Here is a 22,261-nt window from a genome sequence, read left to right as displayed (position 1 = left end):
TAGTATAGATAAGGATTGTTAAAGAGTACTGAAATAGCGTAGTGAGTCTAAGCCAAATCCACTCCTATATGGACGATCTGAGGTCCCTGAGGAACACCCTGATGTAGACCGTTATAAAGGCCGGAAATGATGATGTTTTTGGAGGTGGTTTAAAATTAATTTCTATGATCCACATATAATTTACTTTGGAGATGAAAAGAGTCTTATCAAAGTTAATTGTAGAACACAAAGGCTTATTTTTAAAAGGTTTTCAAACAAACTGTATACACAGCAGTATTTGCGCGACGCCGGGCCATCGCAGACCTTTGTTTGACGCGTGTGCTCTTGTGTTGACATTCCTTTATCCTTTGTCAACACGCGTGGAATCCTGCGCTGTGTCGGAATACCTTTATTTATTACGAATATTTTTATTCGTAGACAAGTTGAAACTTGACGATCTCAACTTATTTTGTTGGTTGAAGGAATGCTTGATCTTCTCACCGGATGTGAAGTGACAATGCTGTGGGTATTGATCTAACTTGGATGGAGTACAAAGGAAAACTCAATATTTTATAGTCCGACGAAGGACCTATATAATATTACTTGAATAATAATATATTTACTAAGTACCAAAAGACATGTATTTATGCCGATACTTCTTAAATCAGCCTTTTTTCAACCCCCGACGCAAAAAAAGGCGTGTTATAAGTTTGACGTGTCTGTCTGTCTGTCTCTGGCATCATAGCTCCCAAACGGATAAAGCGATTTCAATTTAGTTTTTTTATAAGGTGACTTACGGACGAGACATGTTTGATGCATTGAAAGTGAATAATGATACCTTGATATCATGATCTTCGGGGGTATTTCAAAATTTTCAATTTTATGTTATTATTTACGTGTATGAGTGAGTATGTCCCCAATTACTCGAAGACAATGTTTTGGATTTTTTTTTGTTTGAAATGGAATACGCAGGAATGGATGGAATATGGATTACGATCTGATGATGGGCTGTTGGCAAATCAAGAGTTTTTGTAAAAGAATAATAAAAAAAACCTCCAATTTCAGGATCTACATTAGGAGTAAAACTTGGTAGGCCATTAAAAAGCTGTATAAATTAAAATTGTTACCGAAGGCTTTCTAGAATTTTTCCGATAATAAAAAGTGCCTTAGTGAATTCAATTATGGAACTTTAAGCGCCTTCCTTTGACAAACGGCATCGTGGGGCATACAAATTCAAATTGCTCCGAAAGCATCTTATCAGATCGCCCTTTTGTGTCAGTACTTCGGCAGCGAAGCGCCAGCATTGGCTTCAACGGCTTTATCACCGGATTCTGCATAAACGATCCCAATCTGAATAATTCGTACAATTAATATTCAATGGGAATACATAATGATTCAACATTATCAGCTTATTTTAACGGTCCATTACAGGGACACAGATTGCTCCTTATAGGAGAGGCGATATGTAGCTTAGAAAGAGCCGTGATAACCCAGTGGATATGACCTCTACCCCCGATTCCGGAGTGTGTGGGTTCGAGTCCTGTTCGGGGCGTGCACCTCCAACTTTTCAGTTGTGTGCATTTTAAGAAATTAAATATCACGTTTATCTAACGATGTAGGAAAACATCGTGAGGAAACCTGCATACCAGAGAATTTTCTTGATTATCTGCGTGTGTGCAGTCTGCCAATCCGCATTGGGCCAGATTGGTGGACTATTGGCCGAACCCCTTTCATTCTGAGACGAGACTTGAGCTCAACAGTGAGCCGAATATGGGTTGATAACGAACGAACGAACGATATGTAGCTTAGACCCACCACGCCACTTCAATGCCATGTAATCATCATTCATTTATCATGTAATGATGATAATTTTTGACTATTTAACAATCAATATCAGATGTTAATAATAAACCGGAATGACCGGTACCGACGGCTTTAGGTGCTGTTGGCGTTGGGAACTTGGTGGTGTTACATACCTTTGCCCCGGAGAGAGGAGCCCAGTTTTTACATGCAAAACTAATATTGGAAGGGAAAATATTGGGCAAAAGAGCACTCGGCCGCCAAAGACGACAGTGGTTAGACGATATATGAGAGTGGACTGGGCTAGGCTATCCGCAGCTAAAAAAAGCGGCTAGAAATAAAAAGGGTTTTGACGTATTGACCGGCAAACTTCAGTTCGAAGATGGCACACGATAATAATGCTCCGGAGAAAACGTTAAGCCGCCGGTCCATGCCATTAACGTTAACCTCTGCCAATGATCGTAAAAAGTCAAACATTATCACCCTAAGCACACCAACTTGCATTGGAGCGACGTGGTGGGTCTAATTTCCAATCCCCTCCTCTATAAGGATGGAGGTCTGGTCCTGTAGTGTCCCGCTTAAATAGTCTTCCAAACCGCTAACAGTCACCCCAACTTCAAGTCAAAGTCAAACTTGATCTTTCAAAAATGTTTATGATCTATGACTACCAACTTTTAATAGACAAATTGAGATTTTGAATTTGAAACCGAAGACTAAAGGTAGTAGCAGTAGACTGTAAGGCCTTTAACCACCACGCAATGTTTTGTTTGCGCGCGCAAACCGGTGTGCGGAGCAACTGGTTGCACATAGACTACTAAATAATAACGCAGATGTGCTATTTAAGCGTATGATTTTACCTGTTTGTCATGTATCTGTAGATACATGACAAACAGGTAAAATTATATCATATAATAAAGATATTGATATGATTTTATACTCATAGTCGTAATTCGTAAAATTTCAGCTTTGAGCAGTAACGTTAAAAAATTCTGCATTTATGATATTTTAGGAATTAGGACATTTTAAGAATCTTGTTAGAATAATAATAAAAACTTTGCTGTAAATTGCTTAAAGTGTTTTTCAAATAGCATGAGAACGGTGACAGTTGCCTTATGACGTTCATAATACGTACTATTATCGTGAATCGCGGCAAAATTTCAATAGTGTGTACCCATGCTATCTGAAAACACTATAATAGACACATAAACAACTTTTCGAAGAATTACAACACATCACACATCTTTATGTACTACATGATTTATACGAATGCAGAAAAGTAATTAATTGTTGTGAAATGTTGTTAAATAATTATGAACTTCTGGATACACTTTGTGAATGAGTCAAAAAGTCGTCCTTGTGTCCTTGTCCTACATGTTATAACACTTATCTGCATTAATTTTTTTATATAAATATTACTGTTTTTTTTTTTTTCAGAGAATATTGTAACAGCTTTCGTTTACAGTACTTGTAAGCTAATCAACAACATCTTAGATACTATGTTTTAAATTTCGTCAAATGTATTTTTGCTTTTACTGCTGTGGAGGAGTGAATCGACATAGATTTGCTAGACTATATATTTACAAACCTGATAACGAAATCCGTTAATTCTTCAGGATGGGTGCGCCAGTTTACTCTCAGTTACGGTTTAACCGTAACTGAGAGTAAACTGGCGCATCTGCACTGTAAAATCATTAAAATTTTAATCTATGCCAGTGGAGCCGAGCCTCCGTCCGAGCGGTGAACACGGCAGAGCATACCAACACAACAGAACCGCATGGCGTCTTGACCTCATCGGACGTCTACACTCTTTTGTTTTACACTCCTTTCGTTTCCGCACACAATAACAATAGACCACAGACTATAGACCAACTAGTTTAAATAAAGAACGTAACAAAAAGTTTTTATAAAAATATTTTTACCTTCTCTCTGGTGCTGTTTATGCCTTCTATGTGTGTATAAAGTTTCGTATATACAACTAGTTTTTATGTGTGTGCCAGTGTGAAAGTTTTAAAGTTCCGACATGAATGGAGTGGTTGTGGATTCCGAACGCAGCAAAGAAATGGCGGGAAATGTTGACAGGTGAGTCGGACATATTTATAAACTCACTATTTTAATATTCCCAAGAAGAATATTATATAAACCCCCAGTGAACTTTGCAATACCTTAAAAAAATAATGTTTATATGGGTACCAACATAATAAACGGCTTTTTTGAGTTATCCCAATATTTTTGTTATTTTTATTTTGATCCACCACGTATTAGAGCAAAAAAATAAAATTTCAAATAATTTAAACCAAATTAGACTAACCAAAAACAGTTTTATTATAATAACTAGGTTTAAGAGAAAGAGAAAAAATGTTAATTAGAAAATACCTCTCCTTCATTAAGTATTAAATAAATATTTTAAATAGCACATTCCAAAGATAATATAAATATTTATGGTCCTTAATACGTTATGCTCAAGTTGTACAGTCATGGTTTTTATATATTTTAATAGCTATAAACGATAATTAATGAAATTATTGAATGATTCATTGGTAAACGCGCGGGAAATCACTAATGGGTAAACAGGGAAAAACTGTCAATGAACGTAACTGCGTGACAAATGACTATTCAATATTTTGATTTGAATTAATATCTAATTTATTGCATAATAGGTATAAAACTATAGATGGATAGATAATTAAGGAAACCCAATTTCACCTTAATCTTTGAAAATATTAAAAGTAAAGTTGATTTTTTTTTCATGCAATGGTCGAACTACTTCGAAAATGTAAGATTGTTGTATTTTATATTGTAAATTTAGTAAATAAAGTTAGTTAGAATTCTAATTCAATTCTAACTAGGAATTGGACATAAATCTGTTTCGAATGTAGGTACCTATACATATATATTCACTATATTTAATGAAAATTCCTTCCTAAGAAATTAATAAACATTATAAACTCAATGAAAAACGTCATCAAAATAATTTAGAATTAATAAATAATAAAAAATACCACATCAATACATACGAACTTTATTTTATAGATACTTACCTAATAATGACATAAATACTTTTTCTAAACCGGTTCACTTTACATAATAATATACTTGCTTTGCGTTTTATAAAACACGTTTAACTTGAAATGAAAAGTTATAGAACTAATTTTATAAATGTGACAAATTACTAATTTTGTATGTGTTCTTAATGAATTCCTAAATCAATCATTCGATTGCAAATTACAATAATTGGAAGTCAAAAATTATTTCAAAAGTACCTCCGCACTGGTCAAAGCTTTCTCGCACTCTCTACATGTGTGAAGAGTCTGTATGTGTGAAGTCTGCCAATCCGCTTTGGGCCAGCGTGGTGGACTATTGGCCTAACCCCTCTCAATCTGAGAAGAGACACGAGCAGTGAGCCGAATATGGGTGATAATGATGATCACTGTTTACCCTTCATTCGGTAAAGCGTTAAAACATATTAAATAGTGTATAAAAAATAATAACAATTCAAAATAATGACCGCGGAGCTTTTGTAGCTCTGAACTTTAGAAGTCAACGTTTAACTGAACAAGTAACAAGCCGACGAAAGTGAAACGATGCGCAAAGCTAGGTATTATACACCTGATCGTATCGTGCTACAGACAAAGGTTAACCGCAGAGTACTGGGCCAAGAAACAATAGAGTTTTTTGACGGCCTCCGTGGCGCAGTATGCGCGGTGCAGGATTTACTAGACGCGGATCCTGGATTTCTTAATTGATCTCTGGCTGGTGAGAGACTTCGGCCGTGGCTAGTAATCCTACTGGTTCCGCTACGATGTCGTGTAGAAACCGACCGGTGTGGAATTTCATCCTCCTCATAACAAGTTATATTGCATCATCATTTATCCACCATCCAATATCATCATATCAGCCGATGGACGTCCACTGCAGGACATAGGCCTTTTGTAGGGACTTCCAAACATCACGATACTGAGCCACCTGCATCCAGCGAATCCCTGCGACTCGCTTGATGTCGTCAGTCCACCTGGTGGGAGGTCGACCAACACTGCGCTTACTAGTGCGGGGTCGCCATTCCAGCACTTTGGCACCTCTACGTCCATCGGCTCTTCGTACTATGTGCCCCGCCCATTGCCACTTCAGCTTCGCGACTCGTTGAGCTATGTCGGTGACTTTGGTCCTTTTTTTTTATTCTTTTACAAGTTAGCCCTTGACTACAATCTCACCTGATGGTAAGTGATGATGCAGTAAGATGGAAGCGGACTAATTTGTTAGGAGGAGGATGAAAATCCACACCCCTTTCGGTTTCTACACGGCATCGTACCGGAACGCTAAATCGCTTGGCGGTACGTCTTTGCCGGTAGGGTGGTAACTAGCCACGGCCGAAGCCTCCCACCAGCCAAAGGTTCTTCTGCGAACCTCCTCATTTCTGATTCGATCACGCAGTGATTATCCTAACATAGCTCGTTCCATCCCTCGCTGTGTGACTCTGAGCCTTCTTATAAGGACCATAGTTAGCGACCAAGTCTTGGAAACACTGGCAACACGCACTGTTTGAAGACTTTTGTCTTTTGTATTATATAGATTGTAGTCAAGGGCTAACATTATAAAAGGCTTATTTCCAGACTAGCCGACGCCTCGCGGTTTCACCCACGCTTTTCCCGTTTCAATGGCTATACGAGAATTAAATAGCCTATGACACTCGAAAATAACATGGTTTTTAGTGGCAAAATAATATCCCAATACAGGGCAAGCCTGCCTCCTTGTGGAAGAGGGGGGAAATGATTTAAGAAATGAGTATGAAGATGACCTTTTAAGAGCCCAAACAAAGAAAACGCGGCAAGTTTGGGCTTATTTGACAATCACTGTAATGATACACAGAGTATAAATAACAGGTTATATAAAATAATTAAATAAAAAAACAAAAACACTGTTTAAACCGGTAGCTGGCAAACCTAAACCCTAAAACGTCTTCATATTATAAAATGCGTGGGTATATCCTCTATAATCTATGGTATGACCTAAAATCCGCATGAAAATTAAACTGAACGCAAAGGTATTACACTTAACTACAATGTATGATGAACAAAGGTTAAAGCGAGCGTCTGCTAATGAAACTTAGACACGGCATTAAGTACAGACTGGTGTTTAAGCTACGCTTAAGCCTTGTCTAAACCTTCTAAGCCGTTGTTTCGATAAACAGAAACCAAGTTGTGTTTACATTATCTTTACGGTAACACCATCGTTAAGTACTTAAGTATTGTTGATCCATTTTTAAATTCAAATATAAATTCCGTTTGTATGTACAGTAATAAAAGTATGTTTGATTAAAAAACTGAATAACTCTTTTATTTTATGAAACAGATAAAATTATAGTCATAATATCCGGTGATGAATATCGCTAACTATATTTTTCAGACCAGAACAGAGATGTTGCTTACAGAAATAAGCTTGGTGGTAACTTATCCCTTTAAAAGTGTTTTGTTACAAATATCTCTAATGTAGAGTAGTAGTAGAGCCAAAACAATCATTTTGGAAAATATTCAATCCGAAATTTGATCGAACTGGTTATCGAACCCAGAACCTTACCGATATTAACGCAGAAGAGGTTTCACTATGAACTTTAACACCATCTACACATGTTAACCACTCCTGAAACTCTCCCACACTGACTGTTATACAAAAATCAATCTTAACAATTTGTCATTAAAGCTCATTTACCAATAAAGAACACTTCGAAGTTTTGTTTCAAGAAGCCACATGTTAAAGTGTTCATTCGAAAATGATTTTAATTACTTAGTATTAAGATTTAATTTGCAATTATTGTTTAATAATAACATCAGGGTATCTAATGTACCTATAGCTTAACAAAGGTCATGTTATGAAAATAAACTCAAGCCGCCATTTATATCTTTTTTAAATACAATCTTGTGTTTTCATAATAATATTGTCGTTGCAGTTATAATGTCAAAAAAATATCTGCTTCAGATATTGTTTTACATTTTAGCTGAAGAAATAAAAAAATACACCGCATGTGTTTTTTAGTAAAACGGTATTTTTTTATTTCTGCATCGGTCCCTGACCTTATTAAAAAAGTTTTCTTTTACTTTCGAGTATTTATTTTTAAAATATTATATTTGTAACAATACGGACTGTTAAGTTTTGCGATAGTTTGGTATAAGTACCAACATCTCATTCTAAGAAGTGACTCGAGCTCAACAATGAGTCGAATATAGGTTGATAATGAAGATACCAACATAGCAAGTAGATAATGAAATAATTAACAAAAATAATAATGCGTTTATGTGGTGTCTATGAAAGCGCATCACATCATCATGGGAGTGCAGCTAATCTTGCCACATTTCACGTGGGCATTATTTTTGTTGATATTAGGAACCACAATATGTGAAAATTAGTTAATAATTTAAAATAGAAGAAGCGTAAATAAGGTGATTTCTATGAAACGATCTACTAAAACACAATTTACATACTGACATCCAAACCTAATCAATCATCAAGATTGATTATTTTGTGTGGATTTAAATATATATTAAATTTTAAGTGATCGAAAAGCACTATTTTACAGGAGGCTATTTTATAAACTTTCAAAAGTTGTTCGTGTCAAAACTAATGTGTTTTTTTTATGATAATCTTAAATTTACTTGAAAAACATCAGTCTTCACATGAAAAATATTTTCATGTTAAAAATAGCCTCCTGTAAAATTGTGTCTGTCGAGATATCGATATAAGCAAAGAAGCGGTATGTCACTGTCAAGGCGAAATTATATTTGTCTGACGTGTCGTGTGATAAGAATAGGTATCATACAATTTATATGCGACACATCAGAAACCATCACGACATGTCACAACACATAAGGGTAAACGTTGCCATACAAAATTTATTCCGATTCTGTTCTGATACGTCACGACACGACACGTCAGACAAATATAATTCCGCCTTAATGCTATCGCAGATACAGGACAAGGTCTGACACAAAAAGCTCTGACAACTACTAAGCACAAAAATACGTCCTCACTCTACCCTATCTTATCTCATGTCCTCATTATCTGCAGACAAATAAGTAGAACAACGGAACAACAGTGAAGACGCAACGCAAGCTCCGCCTCTGTCGACGCACTCTTGCCTCACAATAACAGATAACCCTCGACCCCACTCAGAACACTCATATAATAACAATCACACTGATAATAACATATTTGCGTAGCTATTTCACAATAGCACTCCTTCTATTACACGGGATGTACTTACTGAGGTTTATTTATAGTTAAAAACATGCTGCTAAAAATTCACGCTTTATGTATGAACAAAACAAATATTCTAACTTGAAATTATGTATAAACTATTCAATACATGTGTTTCATAAACAATGTCATATAGGTACAATACATATATAAATACTGTAGATCATAAATGCAAAAGTTTATTTGTTTGTTACGCTTTCACGAGTAAAGCACTAAATCAAGTTTAAAAACTTTTACACCAATGGAAGGCTACAGTATATGCCAGTAACATAAGTTATATTATCCCCGTCTTTCCATGGGAAAGCGAAAAACGCAGGTAAAACCACGTAGCGCAGCTTATAATTTAAGTAAATCATAGGGTTGTTTCTGCTAGCTCCGAATAATAACTGACTTCTAGAAAATCGAGCCTTTAGTTTGTTCTGTATTTGTACGACTATCAAAGACAGATGTCAGAAACGGCTGGACATATGTATTTGTAAAAGAAAACTTACTGCATACAATATAATATACATTCACAGCGATGTTTTACGGGCTGGCATTTCATATTATGTTTTTACAGCACTCTCGGCCGCCGACTCTGGGAATAAAAAACTCGTAAACCATATCTTTATGTCCGGCATGCTTTCTTCGGACTCGAATCGGTGCTTTTAGAGAAATGTAAATACTTTTTTGTTGTTTTAAAATTTGCAGCACTTAAAACTTGTTCTTGTTTTCCGTGTTTCCTACTTGAAATTCAGTAAATGTGACTCAAAATGTTTTCTTTTTTCGCTGAGATTCAATGAATTTGAGAAAAGCTGAATGTTGGTCAACTCATTCATCGGTGCTTACGTTTTTTTTTCTCTTCCACAGTGGTTGTCTGGAAGAGATCGCTCTTTAGCGATAAGACCGCCATTTGTACATTAGTTTCTAAGTGTTATTATAAGTTATTGATTATTTTTGTTATTAATGTACAATAAAGTATATTTCTTCTTCTTCTTCTTCTCATTCTTCTACCGATACCGTACGATGATTATTTACATAGTTTGAAGCGTAGTGGCTTTTGGAATAGGCATTTCATACCTCCAGACCCTCAATTGTTCAATTAATACGTAATTTTTTGGGTAGCTTTGTCGCTTGAATTCATCGGTTGTATTCATATCTAGTTGAAGCGAATTCGTCCGCATGGAAAACTACAATCATTAATATATCATTACGTGCTTCTGAGTATATTTATTTGTCTTTCCTGAGTTATTCTATATATTGTTGAGAACCGCATAAAATCTGTTGTATAGTTTAAAACGCTTTCGTGCTATGGCAAAACACTGGATCTAAAAATATCAATTGTTGAGAAATCGCAGTTCTTTGTTTATAGTCCCCTACTGTTACTGCTAGAAACAATGTACATACTATTAATGCATTTCGCAGGGTTTTTTTTAAACGAATTTAAACCAGTATATTATGTAACCACGTGCGAGGAACTTATGGGTGTTACCTCAAAACACAGTATCTAGAACCAGTCACTGCAGTGTAGCTACAAACGCGGGACGTGCCTTTGTTTAATACTACAGTTATGCTTGATCGAATCAGAAATAAAGAGATTCGCAGAAGAACTAAAGTCACCGACATAGCTCAACGTGTCCCAAAGTTGAAGTGGTAATGGGCGGGGCACATAGTTTGCCGATGGCCGTTGGGGTCCCAAGATGCTGGGATGGCGGCACCGCACCACAAAACGCAGTGTTGGTCGACCCCCACCAGATGGTTCAAGCGAATCACAGGTATTCACTAGATGCAGGCGGCTCAGTATCGCGATGTTTAGAAGTCCTTACAAAAGGCCTATGTCCTGCAGTGGACGTCCATCGGCTGATAATGATGATGATAATATACGAGTAGGTATACTATAAAGACGAATTTCCGCAAATTCCAGCTCCTTATTTTCGATGATTATAGGTACACATATATGGCAAAGAAGTGAAATATACTTTCCAACACTCAGTCGGCTCTGCGTCCCTTAGCCAATGTCGCTCCTCGCATGTCACTGGTCAGATCGCTGTCGTATCAACTCGTAATGCTGTTCATATCTCTTAATATCGCTGACATGTTAAAAGTGTTGCAAGTAATTTTATTAAGCTAAAAGGAATATTATTTTATTTTGCTCTTTGTAAGGTACTATATAATAGGAAAAATATAATGGGTATAATAGGGAAACGCGGTGTTTGTCGACCCCCCACTAGGTGGATCGAGGACATCAAGCGGGTTGCAGGGAGCCGCTGGGTGCTGGCGGCTTGAGATCGTTGTGCTTATAAGTACATGCAAGAGGTTTGTGTCCAGCAGTGGACGTCCATCGGCTGATAATGATGATGATGAAATAGGTACTAGCATTTATCCGCCAGCCGAAGGAGCATTTCTCATAGTTTTCGAACTCATTATAATCCAGTTTTCTCTTTACATTTTATTTCCGTTTACTTTACTTTACAATTTATAATTTAAACTATCAAAATCAAATTAAAATCAAAATTCGTACATTACAAAGTAGGCTTAGGCTTTTTACATACACTTTTGAAACTTCAAGTCAAACAACTTCTAATAGAGACTCTATCGGTTCGGAAGACAGGTTCTACTGAAAAAAAAACAGTTGCTCTATTGAAATCATCATTCTCTACAATGTTTATTACTATTACCTACATAAAATGATTAAGTTTATCTCGTGTGAAGGTGAAAGCCGATCAAATTGCCTGCAAGCATCTCTGAATAAATACACCAATTGTATAACACGTGACTGTTGTCTATATTACTGAAATAGAAAAGCTAAATTCACACAGAAATATACTCGACTATGGGCCTTATTAGAAGGCTCAAAGTTACTTAGCGGAGCGAGTTACGCTTGGAGTTTCCCTGCGTGATCGAATCAGAAATGAGGAGATCCGCAGACGAACAAAAATCACTGACTCAGCGAGTCGCAAAGCTGAAGTGGCAATGTGCAGGCCACATAGTTCGAAGAGCCGATGAACGTTGGGGTCCCAAGGTGCTGGAATGGCGATCCCGTACCAGAAAGCGCGGTGTTGGTCGACCCCCATTGATGGACCGAGGACATCAAGCGGATTGCAGGAAACCGCTGGATGCTGGTGGCTCGAGACCCTTCTGCTTCGAAGTCCATGCAAGAGGCCAATGTCAAACAGTGGACGTCGATCGGCTGATAATGATGATGAATGATGTATCCATATGATATTAAATACTTTATTTAAGGTAAATTAGGTAGTACATTACCGAAATAGCTACAAAAATAATTTCATATTAGCTACAAATATTAACATCAAAGGTTCGTCAAGATCACCGGGGGCTAAGCTATTCAATCTTATATAATGAGTGTAGTCTGTAGGTACACAGCGGTATACAGGCAAAAAAACTCAAAGATAATACATCTACATAGCTGTACCGCTGGAGGCTCGATATGATCTTACAAGAAAAGGTTTTTGTTTCATTTTCGTTTCCTCTAAAGTAGAAGCAATATGTTATTTTTACATTTCCGCTCCTCAAAGGGAATAAATTAATTTGGAATTGTAGATGTAAAAACAATGTTTTATATAAATGCCCTTAAAATTGCTAAATTAAACACAATATGCACAGTTTGATCTACACACTACAAACAAACCGTTGAGGACCACATAATGCAGAGAAAATTTCTTGTGCTTACTTTGAAGTCAAACACTCGTCGTCATCAACTCATATTCTGCTCACTGCTGAGCTCGAGTCTCCTCTCAGAATGAGAGGGGTTAGGCCAATAGTCCACCACGCTGGCCCAATGCGGATTGGCAGACTTCACACACGCAGAGAATTCAGATAATTTTCTGGTATGCAGGTTTCCTCACGATGTTTTCCTTCATCGATTGAGACACGTGATATTTAATTTCTTAAAATGCACACAACTGAAAAGTTGGAGGTGCATGCCCACCCACCCACATCCTCCAGAATTGGAGGCAGAGGTCATATCCACTGGGCTATCACGGCCTATGTATATACATTATTAACAAATAACAAATTACAAAAGCTATATTTTATACGAAAACAGGGATAAAATATAGTGGAACTTTTCTACGGGAACTGGATCTACGTGGGTGGAACCGCGGGGCATTCGCTAGTATAATATGTCAATGTTGAATGTTGGATCATTATTTGTCGTTCCCATTTAAAGCGGCCTTCGTGTATCGTCGTGATCGTCGCAATCCGACGGAATTAGCTGTGACAACTGTACTTAAACATTTAGCATGGCTTAAAGCTTATTGATATAAAAGATGAAAAAGCCACACCTTCCTCAGTTCATTAAAGCTAAAAGTTTGTCAGCACAAATCACTAAAATAGAAAAACTAGCGGATATAACTTTGCCCGCATGGAATTTAGTTTTTCACAAATCCCTCGGGAACCATGGATTTGTCATGGGATGAAAGTAGCATATGTGGGTAAACTAGCGGTTAAAACTTCGTCCGCGTGAAATTTAGTTTTTCACAAATCCCTCGGGAACCATTTTTTTTTTTATTCTTTACAAGTTAACCCTTGACTACAATCTCACCTGATAGTAAGTGATGATGCAGTCTAAGATGAAAGCGGGCTAACTTGTTAGGAGGAGGATGAAAATCCACATCCCTTTCGGTTTCTACACGGCATCGTACCGGAACGCTAAATCGCTTGGCGGATTTAGCGTTCCGGTACGATTCGGTCCATGAATTTTACGTGAGACGAAAGTAGCTTATGTGTTAATCCAGAGTAAAATCTATTTCCATTCCAAATTTCAGCCAAATCGGTTTAGTATTTGCGGCGTTAAAGAGTAACAAACATACATATAAATTTTCACGTTTATAGGATAAACTCGGAAACTATGAAGTTTCAATCGTGGAGTACCTACTCAAAATGTGTTTTCCTAAAAGAAACCGATAAATATGTTACGGCGCGAATCAGAGACATTGTAAAAAACATACATACAGCCGAACGTAGAACCTCCTCCTTTTTGGAAATCGATTAAAAAATATAACTCATCTACTAAACTGTCGAGGTGTTTGGTAAACAGAATTCATAATTATTAGGGCAACATTATCTAAATAATAGCAATAGTATAAATATCATTAAATTGATATGCCAGGCTAAACTTGATGTGCGTACAACTCAATTATAATGTAACTAATTTAATTGTATGTTTTGCTCTCCGTGACGTACCGTTAATAATAATTAGATATAATATTTATAAATATCTTTATTATTATAAACATCTGATATCATAACATAACCTGATGTTTCAACAGTGCTTGTAAACTAAGCCTAATTGAAATAAATGAATTTTGTCTTTGACTAATAGTTCAGTCCTATACATTGTCTATGAATCTGCTATGAGAGCCACACTACGAGAGGAATGGCGATGGATAGTGAGGCTTGCCACCACATCGAAATGATAACCACGACCACTCTGTCAACAGTGTGACGACAAAGAAGAAGACATTATCCATAATCCCACCAACTGTCGTTGGAGCTATGGGGAGTAATGGATATGGCCCATTATTCCCCATAGCTGGCATAACTTTGCATTTTTGGCTGGTGGGAGGCTACGGCCGTGGCTAGTTACCACCCTACCGACAAAGACGTGCCACCAAGCGATTTAGCGTTCCGGTACGATGTCGTGTAGAAACGGAAAGGGAGGTTGACTTTCATCCTCCTCCTAACAAGTTAGCCCGCTTCTATCTTAGATTGCATCATCACTTAACATCAGGTGAGATTGTAGTCAAGGGCTAACTTGTAAAGAATAAGAATAAGGCCGTTGAAATTAACAAAAAAAATCAAAACGCAAATGTACACCCGCTGGTTAAAGCACTTTGTGCGGACAAAGTATCAGTGACTTGGTAGGTAGTTCGATGTAATTAAAACTTCATGGCTTCGCTTCCACAATAATTATTACCGCTACAAAGGTACCTTAGCTGCTAGACCATTCAGTTATTTCTTTCGTTATTATTTTATCTGTACCGTTAATATACTATCCAGTATTAGTTTAATTTTTTTTTAAAGAAACACGAATCAACCGAGAAAGAATACAATAAGAAGCTAAGTTACTCCGACAACGTAGAATGGTGGCAAGAATACTGGCTGCACTTCCGTGTTGGTCAGCCAGACTGATCCGATGCCCAAAATAAGCCAGCCCTTCTGTCCAGTCGAGGCAACTAGCTGCAGTGATATAGCAACTGTATGGTCGAAGTATGGCAAAACCAACAAATTCGTAGCTCTTCGTCAAAGAAGCGCACTTGTGTCAAAGAATTCAGAAAACCTTCAAATTAATTACGTATCTCTTCTACATGTTTCACACCTAGTGTTGCCTAAGATTGAAACACCTGGATCTATCCTGGACTGCATTTAGCCGTATTACATGGCTGGCAGCTTTCTCTACGTTTCTATGGACTTTTGGTCCATACGATGCCACAGCCAAACACACATTCAAACTTGACATGTATCTTGACGTGACATAAATCAACCCTCTTTTTTACGGCGGTGGTTAAAAAGAACAATATAATTTTGTACGAAATCAATATATTTACGATCTATTTCTATTCGGAACGCTCTATAACTGTTCTCAGACAAGTTTTATTTTATTTTAGATCTCAAATTGATAGAGATCTGATCTAGATTTATTATCAGACGTTTGCGTCAGAGCTTTGTGGGCGAGCTTTATCTGCTAGCAACGGATTCTTGTGTTTGAGATCAACAAATGATCAACATTGATTTACAAATATCGTAATTTTTGTTTTTATTGAAAAAAAAAATATTTCAATTGCAATTTTATATTGTTAAAGTAATTATTATAACAGAAGTTTTATATAATTAGTAGTCGTAACAGTATAGCTAAGCCGGATTTATACTTGTCTGACGTGTCGTGTCGTGACGTAAACAGAATCGGTATCATACATTTTGTATGGCAACGTTTACACTTATGTGTTGTGACATGTCGTCATGGCTTCTGTTGTGCCGCATACAAAATGTATGAAACCGATTCTGTTCTGATGCGTCACAATACGACACGTCAGACAAATGCAAATCCGCCTTTATAGTACTCGTAAAACACCCTGTGTGTATTAAATTTTGTATCTACTAAATATTCCATATAGTTATAACGCTGCACATTCTAGTTTACTTAGGTAAGCTAAGCTAATCTTTAGGACGACATAGCAATGCTGAGTTCTTCCGGAGGACGTCCTTGTGCCTCGTAGTAGAGCTTTATTAATTAGTTAATTACTATTTGACCTCTATAGAACGTCAAATTCCGCCACCCAAGTCTCAAAAGAGACGCCTATGTAGCATTCCCCCTCCCCTTCGTTATCAAGTCGTTCTCTGTCCCTGGCTTCCACAGAGTTACAATCACTCACTATCTATATCTATGCTTATAATAAAACTGGTCGAATTCTTAACATTTATTCGCAATTTGAGATTTTACTTATACCATTTGTAACAACAAACGTTAGCATGGCATACAGTACTACTAGCGCCAAGTATAATCTATACTTATAGTACGAATTCTGTACATTTTGTACATTCTGTACGTTAAAGATATTGTGAAAATTTTTGCGAAAATAAAATTAGAAGGGGGTGAAACAGGGGTTGAAAGTTTGTACAGAAAGTCCTTCGTTTTTAGAGTTACAGTTTTAAAAACTTGTTCATAAATCATAAAAAAATACGAAATATAATAGGATTCACAAATGTTTAAAATTCAACCCCTAAAGTGGTGAAATAGGGCTTGAAAGTTTACATTTAAGATTTCCACGCGGACGAAGTCACGGGCGTTCGCTAGTAGCATAATAAAGAACTTCAGTGACAGTGACAAAAACAAATCAACAACAAGAGCATGTAGCAGTGAAGCCAAGATCCTAAATCGAAAACACCTTCAGGTATAAAGTTCATACAAATATTCCACATACAGATTCTACGTCTCATAATGAAGTAAATATGCAGAATATGTGCATAACTACGCGTATGTTGGTATTCGCCGCCACGTCTCCGGACAGCTGGTGTGTACATACGTGTGCAAACGCTGCCTGTGTCACGTACTACGCACATTCCTTCAATTTGCCTCACTAAATGATTTTTTTTATATATTCTCTATCACATTTTTGACGGCCTTCGTGGCGCAGTGGTATGCGCGGTGGATTCTCACAACGATTCCTGGGTTCAATCCCCAGCTGGGACGATTGAGATTTTCTTTATTACTCCAGGTCTGGCTGGTGAGAGGCTTCGGCCGTGGCTAGTTAACACCCTACTGACAAAGACGTACCGCCAAGCGATTTAGCGTTCCGGTAAGATGTCGTGTAGAAACCGAAAAGGTGTGTGGATTTTTATCCTCCTACTAACAAGTTACCTTACCACTTACCATCAGGTGAGGTTGTAGTCAAGGGCTAATTTGTAAAGGATAAAAACAAAAAGAACAATTAATTTATTCATATTAAGTTACATTTCCAATATAATATTATAACACGTGTCATACATTAAACGTTATATAATTATTATAATATAATGAAACTCTCTGAGGGTGTTGTAACTAGTAGAGAGGCGGATTTGTTATTTAATTCATTCATTTATTTGTTGAGAATACACAGATTAATAGAATATGGATTCGACCATATCTGGCATACAACAATTTAGAAAGACACGATTAATAGCAATTAAATGAAATTAAACTTATATTATTAAATAATATTATAATATTATAAAATAATATTATTTAATAATATACTTAAGTTAGTAAGTATAAATAATATTATAAAATAATATTATTAGATAATGGTGATACAATTAGCCGAAAACTTAAAATTAAAGTTACGACGCTTGGTCATCATAATTAACATCTAATATTTTATAGGCGAAAGTTCTTGAAGATAGGTAAGTGTGGAAATGTGTGTGTAAGTTTATATGTTTGTTCCTCTGAAGCGATTTGACTGAAATTCGGAATGGGAATAGATTTTACTCTGAATTGACACATAGGCTACTTTTCATCTCTAAAAAGTCCATGGTGCCCGCGATATTTGTGAATAACAATTCCACGGGCGTCCGCTAGTACATTAGACAACTAGATGACGCCGCGCGGTTATACCCGCGTGGTTCCCGTTCCCGTAGGAAATTAATTGATAATATATAGCCTATAGCCTTCCTCGATAAATGGGCTATCTAACACTGAAAGAATCTTTCAAATCGGACCAGTAGTACCTAAGATTAGCGCGTTCAATCAAACAAACACACAAACTCTTCAGCTTTATATATTATTATAGATTCATATTGCATTCTATGTTAAAAAACAGTATTATTTCATCGCAAAATATCCATTGGTTTCACTTAACATGTAGGTACGCTTAACGTTATCGCAGCATGAATCGCGACATTTTGTCGTTATCTTCACGGTGTACGCACAAAAATAATTGTGAAAATTCGTTCACCAAAAGCATGTGATAGCCACACGTACCTGAGTGTATAAAGTCTGCTACCATAGCTAAGTATTGTAGCAATTTATACAGCCTTGCAAGGTCGTAAATTTCAAGGCACCAGACTCTCAACTGCAGAAGAACCAAAGTCACTGACGTGGCTCAGCTAGTCGCCAAGTTGAAGTGGCACATAGTTTGAAGAGACGATGGACGTTGGTACAGGTGGACTGAGGACATTAAGCGAGTAGCAGGAAATCGCTGGATTCAATCGTAACCGTTGTTTGGAAGTCCATGCATGGTCTATGTCCAGCAGTGGACGTCCATCGGTTGTTAATGAAACAGTACACCAGTTAGCTCACTTTACCTTAATACTAAAATCTGTGTTAAACGTTAAAAATATGGCATGAATAAGCCATTTCTTATACCAACTATACGACCTATAACAATAAGCATTAAACTTGAAAAATAAATAATATTTTTGTATTCTGTACGTTCCTACGACGTGGCTTAACTTACTTGACCTGTAACCTTTATATCTGCATACATAATAACTATTCAGCATTATCTTTGTTAAGTTAAAGGAATAAAGCATATAATAGTCACAGAATTAATATTAATTTATTTTTATTTATTATATCACCACTAGCGGACGCCCGCGACTTCATCCGCGTGGATTTTAGTTTTTCACAAATCCCTCGGGAGCCATGGATTTTTCCGGGATAAAAAGTATGCCTATGTGTTAATCCAGGCTGTAATATATCTTAATACCAAATTTCAGCTAATTCGGTTCAATAGTTGAAACGTGAAAGGGTAACAAACATTCATATCATCAAAATTATCAGTTTTCGCAAATCTCGGGAAACCATGGTAGCCTATGTGTTAATCTAGAGTAAGATCTATTTCCTTTTAAAATTTCAGCCTAATCGCTTCAGTAGTAGCGGCGTTAAAGAGTAACAAACATCCAAACAAACTTTCGCGTTTATAATATTAGTAGGATAAGATCTATATGTCCCACCCGAGGTTTCACTCGCGTAGCTCCAACTTCCAGCTTGTGGGAAAATCAGAATTAAAGTAACCTATGTGCTTTACCTAGTTATCTTTGTCCGAAACTTTATCTAAACTGTTCAGTCGATTAGGTGGCCCATGATTAAGTACCTAAAACATTGTAAATTACAATGTTTTTTTAATGATATTGCAAGCTGTAAGGCGGAGTTTGTTGTTTATTTCAATAAGATCAGACTGTAACCTGAATTCGCAATAAATCAATTTTGATTGATTGATTGATTGACCTAACACACTATGTCCATGAAAAAGTTATCCAATATTATTAATTATTCGTTTTGTGATTTACTATGATTATGATTTAAATGAATAAATGATGAACAAAGAAAGCTTTAACGCTTGTATTATTTATATATGTATTTATTGGGGAAAGAGATATAATTACCTATATAAGTAGGATGTAGCTGCAACCGCAAAGTGTCTGAATTATTTGCTTTTTGAAAATACCGAAAATAAGTTTTAAACAAACTCAGTTTTTATAGTATCATTATGTATAATAATATCGTCTTAATTATACATTAATTCAGTTTATATTTACGTGTATATCTGTGTAAAAAGTTACATAAGTTGATTACAAAAACTGAATGCATCAAAAGTTGACTTTGGACCTTGTCTGAAACAGCATTCCGATAAAAATCAACATGTCCGACACATTATTGCATATTTTATTACTTAAAGTAGGTTTTAGCCGAGACTTTAGTGAAATCACCGCCTATACCATTAATAACTAAAATTAGATAAATAGTTTTACACTATTACCTAATGAAACTAGAAGATGTATATCGCAAGAACTAATTACAATGGGAATCGAATCCAATACCTCTCAGTGAGTCCGGCTCCGTTAGCGACAAGTTACTGAAACTTGGATCTGGGAGATAAGCGTGTACAAACACACTATATAGTGGTTTTTATATTTAGAGTTGATTGATATTGTTCTTTATGAGCCATGATAGCCCACTGGATATGACCTTTGCCTTCGATTCCGGAGGGTGTGGGTTCGAATCCGGTCCGGGGCATGCACCTTTAACTTTTCAGTTGTGTGCATTTTAGGAAATTAAATAACACGTGTCTTAAACGGTGAAGGAAAAACATCGTAAGGAAACCTGCCTAACAGATAATTTTCTTAATTCTCTGCGTGTGCGCTATTCCGCGTAGTGCCAGCGTGGTGGACTATTGGCCTAACCCCTCTCATTCTGAGAGGAGACTTGAGCTCAGCAGTGAGCCGAATATGTATTGACAAGGAAGGAAGGATTATTCTTTGCTGCTGATATAATTACTATTTTTATATTTATATTATCGTTGTGGGAACTAAATTAAACCTCTTCACGTAGTTTTCGTTATCTTGTCCCTTACACCCAGTATAGAAATAAATAAATTACATTAAAAATATCAACAAGTGACAAGACTTCTAGTTAAACTCGTTTTATATCTTAACTAGGTACGTACACATTTTTTTCTCGAAGCCAAATTTACATTTACAGCCTACGTAGCGCAGTGGTATGCGCGGTGGATTTACAAGACGGAGGTCCTGGGTTCGATCCCCGGCTGGGCAGATTGAGATTTTCTTAATTTGTCCAGGTCTGGCTGGTGGGAGGCTTCGGCCGTGGCTACTTACCACCCTACCGTGAGATTGTAGTCAAGGGCTAACTTGTAAGAATAAAAAAAAAAAAATTTAGAAACCAAACCAATGAATAATCATGAAAATTCATGTTATTGTGATAGAAGTTGATCGTTTATTTTAATGTTTGGAATTCATAATTACCGACGAGTACTATCTATTTGTAATTTACAAGGTCTGTAACTGCGTCGTTGATCTAGAAATTAGTTTGCAGGGCTTTATTTTTTGGTTTTTTCGGCTTCTCGTCGAGATATTAATTATGTACAAATCTTTCGCATCTCTGCCAAATCCTTTCAAAGCTTTTTTTCTCGAGTTGTAAGCAGTGTCGCTTATTTGTGAGAAGACTTCTCTCCATCTCTTTCTGTAACGTCCCCATTTTTAGTGTCTCGAGAATGGATTTCTTCCTTTTAATCCGTCTTTCTTATCCTCTAAAGTCCATCTCCTAATCTCTCTTTAGATGTTTGATTCCTTATTTACCTTTTAATTCTATCAATATACTCCTTTCCATTTTTCTGCAGAAGAAAATGGAAATGACCTTAAATAAGAAAAGAAGAGGAAGATAAAATATGTCTGCATAAATATGACTCCTGTATGAATAGTAAAAAGTTCAAGACTAACGGTTTCAATCTAAGGTATTGGCAGTAAAACTATACTCACAAACACAATGGGCGCCAGGAGTCACTCCATGACTTACAGTTACGAGACGCCTTTGACCTTTGACGTGGGAAAAAACATTACTATTGAGGACCGTGCTCTTTTACCTGTTTATTTAGTTTAATATAAGAACTCTTTTGACAGAGCTTCAAATCAAATCAAATCATTTATTTGCTAGAATGTGGTATATGTTTTGGTCTTAAAATTATTGAGTCACCTATACATGCTTGTCCGTGGAAATCCTATCTCAATGTTTAATTCTGCCGCCGTGCAGGAGATTCCAATAGATTTGTTTATATTACAGGCATATGAGATTTAACAGTTACGGCCAGTGGCCTAACTGTATCATCTGCGGTATAACAATCACTTCAGTTAAAATACATATATCCCTGACATTTATTTTCGCAATTAACAAGCATTTATACAATAGCTTAAATAAACACTGTAAAGCTCCAATGTAAAAGCTTCTTAAGATACGTGTCAATGA

General features: G+C 36.5%; 1 protein-coding gene across 2 annotated transcripts in view; it reads left to right on the top strand.

Annotated features, from left to right (window-relative positions):
* Nucleotides 1-22,261, top strand: part of LOC112048608 (calcium/calmodulin-dependent protein kinase kinase 1) — a 142,433-nt gene that overhangs the window by 55,605 nt on the left and 64,567 nt on the right. Inside the window, exon 1 of one of the 2 annotated variants that reach the window (XM_024086215.2) lies at nt 3,535-3,858. The exons of the other annotated variant lie outside the window; for it this stretch is intronic. Within the exon in view, the coding sequence (XP_023941983.2) occupies nt 3,800-3,858 (59 nt within the window). The 5' untranslated portion in view covers nt 3,535-3,799. Of the gene's footprint in view, nt 1-3,534; nt 3,859-22,261 lie in introns of those variants that run through there. 2 annotated transcript variants of the gene reach the window in all.

This window comes from Bicyclus anynana, chromosome 8 (assembly GCF_947172395.1).
Source record: "Bicyclus anynana chromosome 8, ilBicAnyn1.1, whole genome shotgun sequence".
Lineage (NCBI taxonomy): Eukaryota > Metazoa > Arthropoda > Insecta > Lepidoptera > Nymphalidae > Bicyclus > Bicyclus anynana.
The sequence above is the reverse complement of the archived record's forward strand: the minus strand, read 5'-3'. Positions and strand labels throughout refer to the sequence as shown.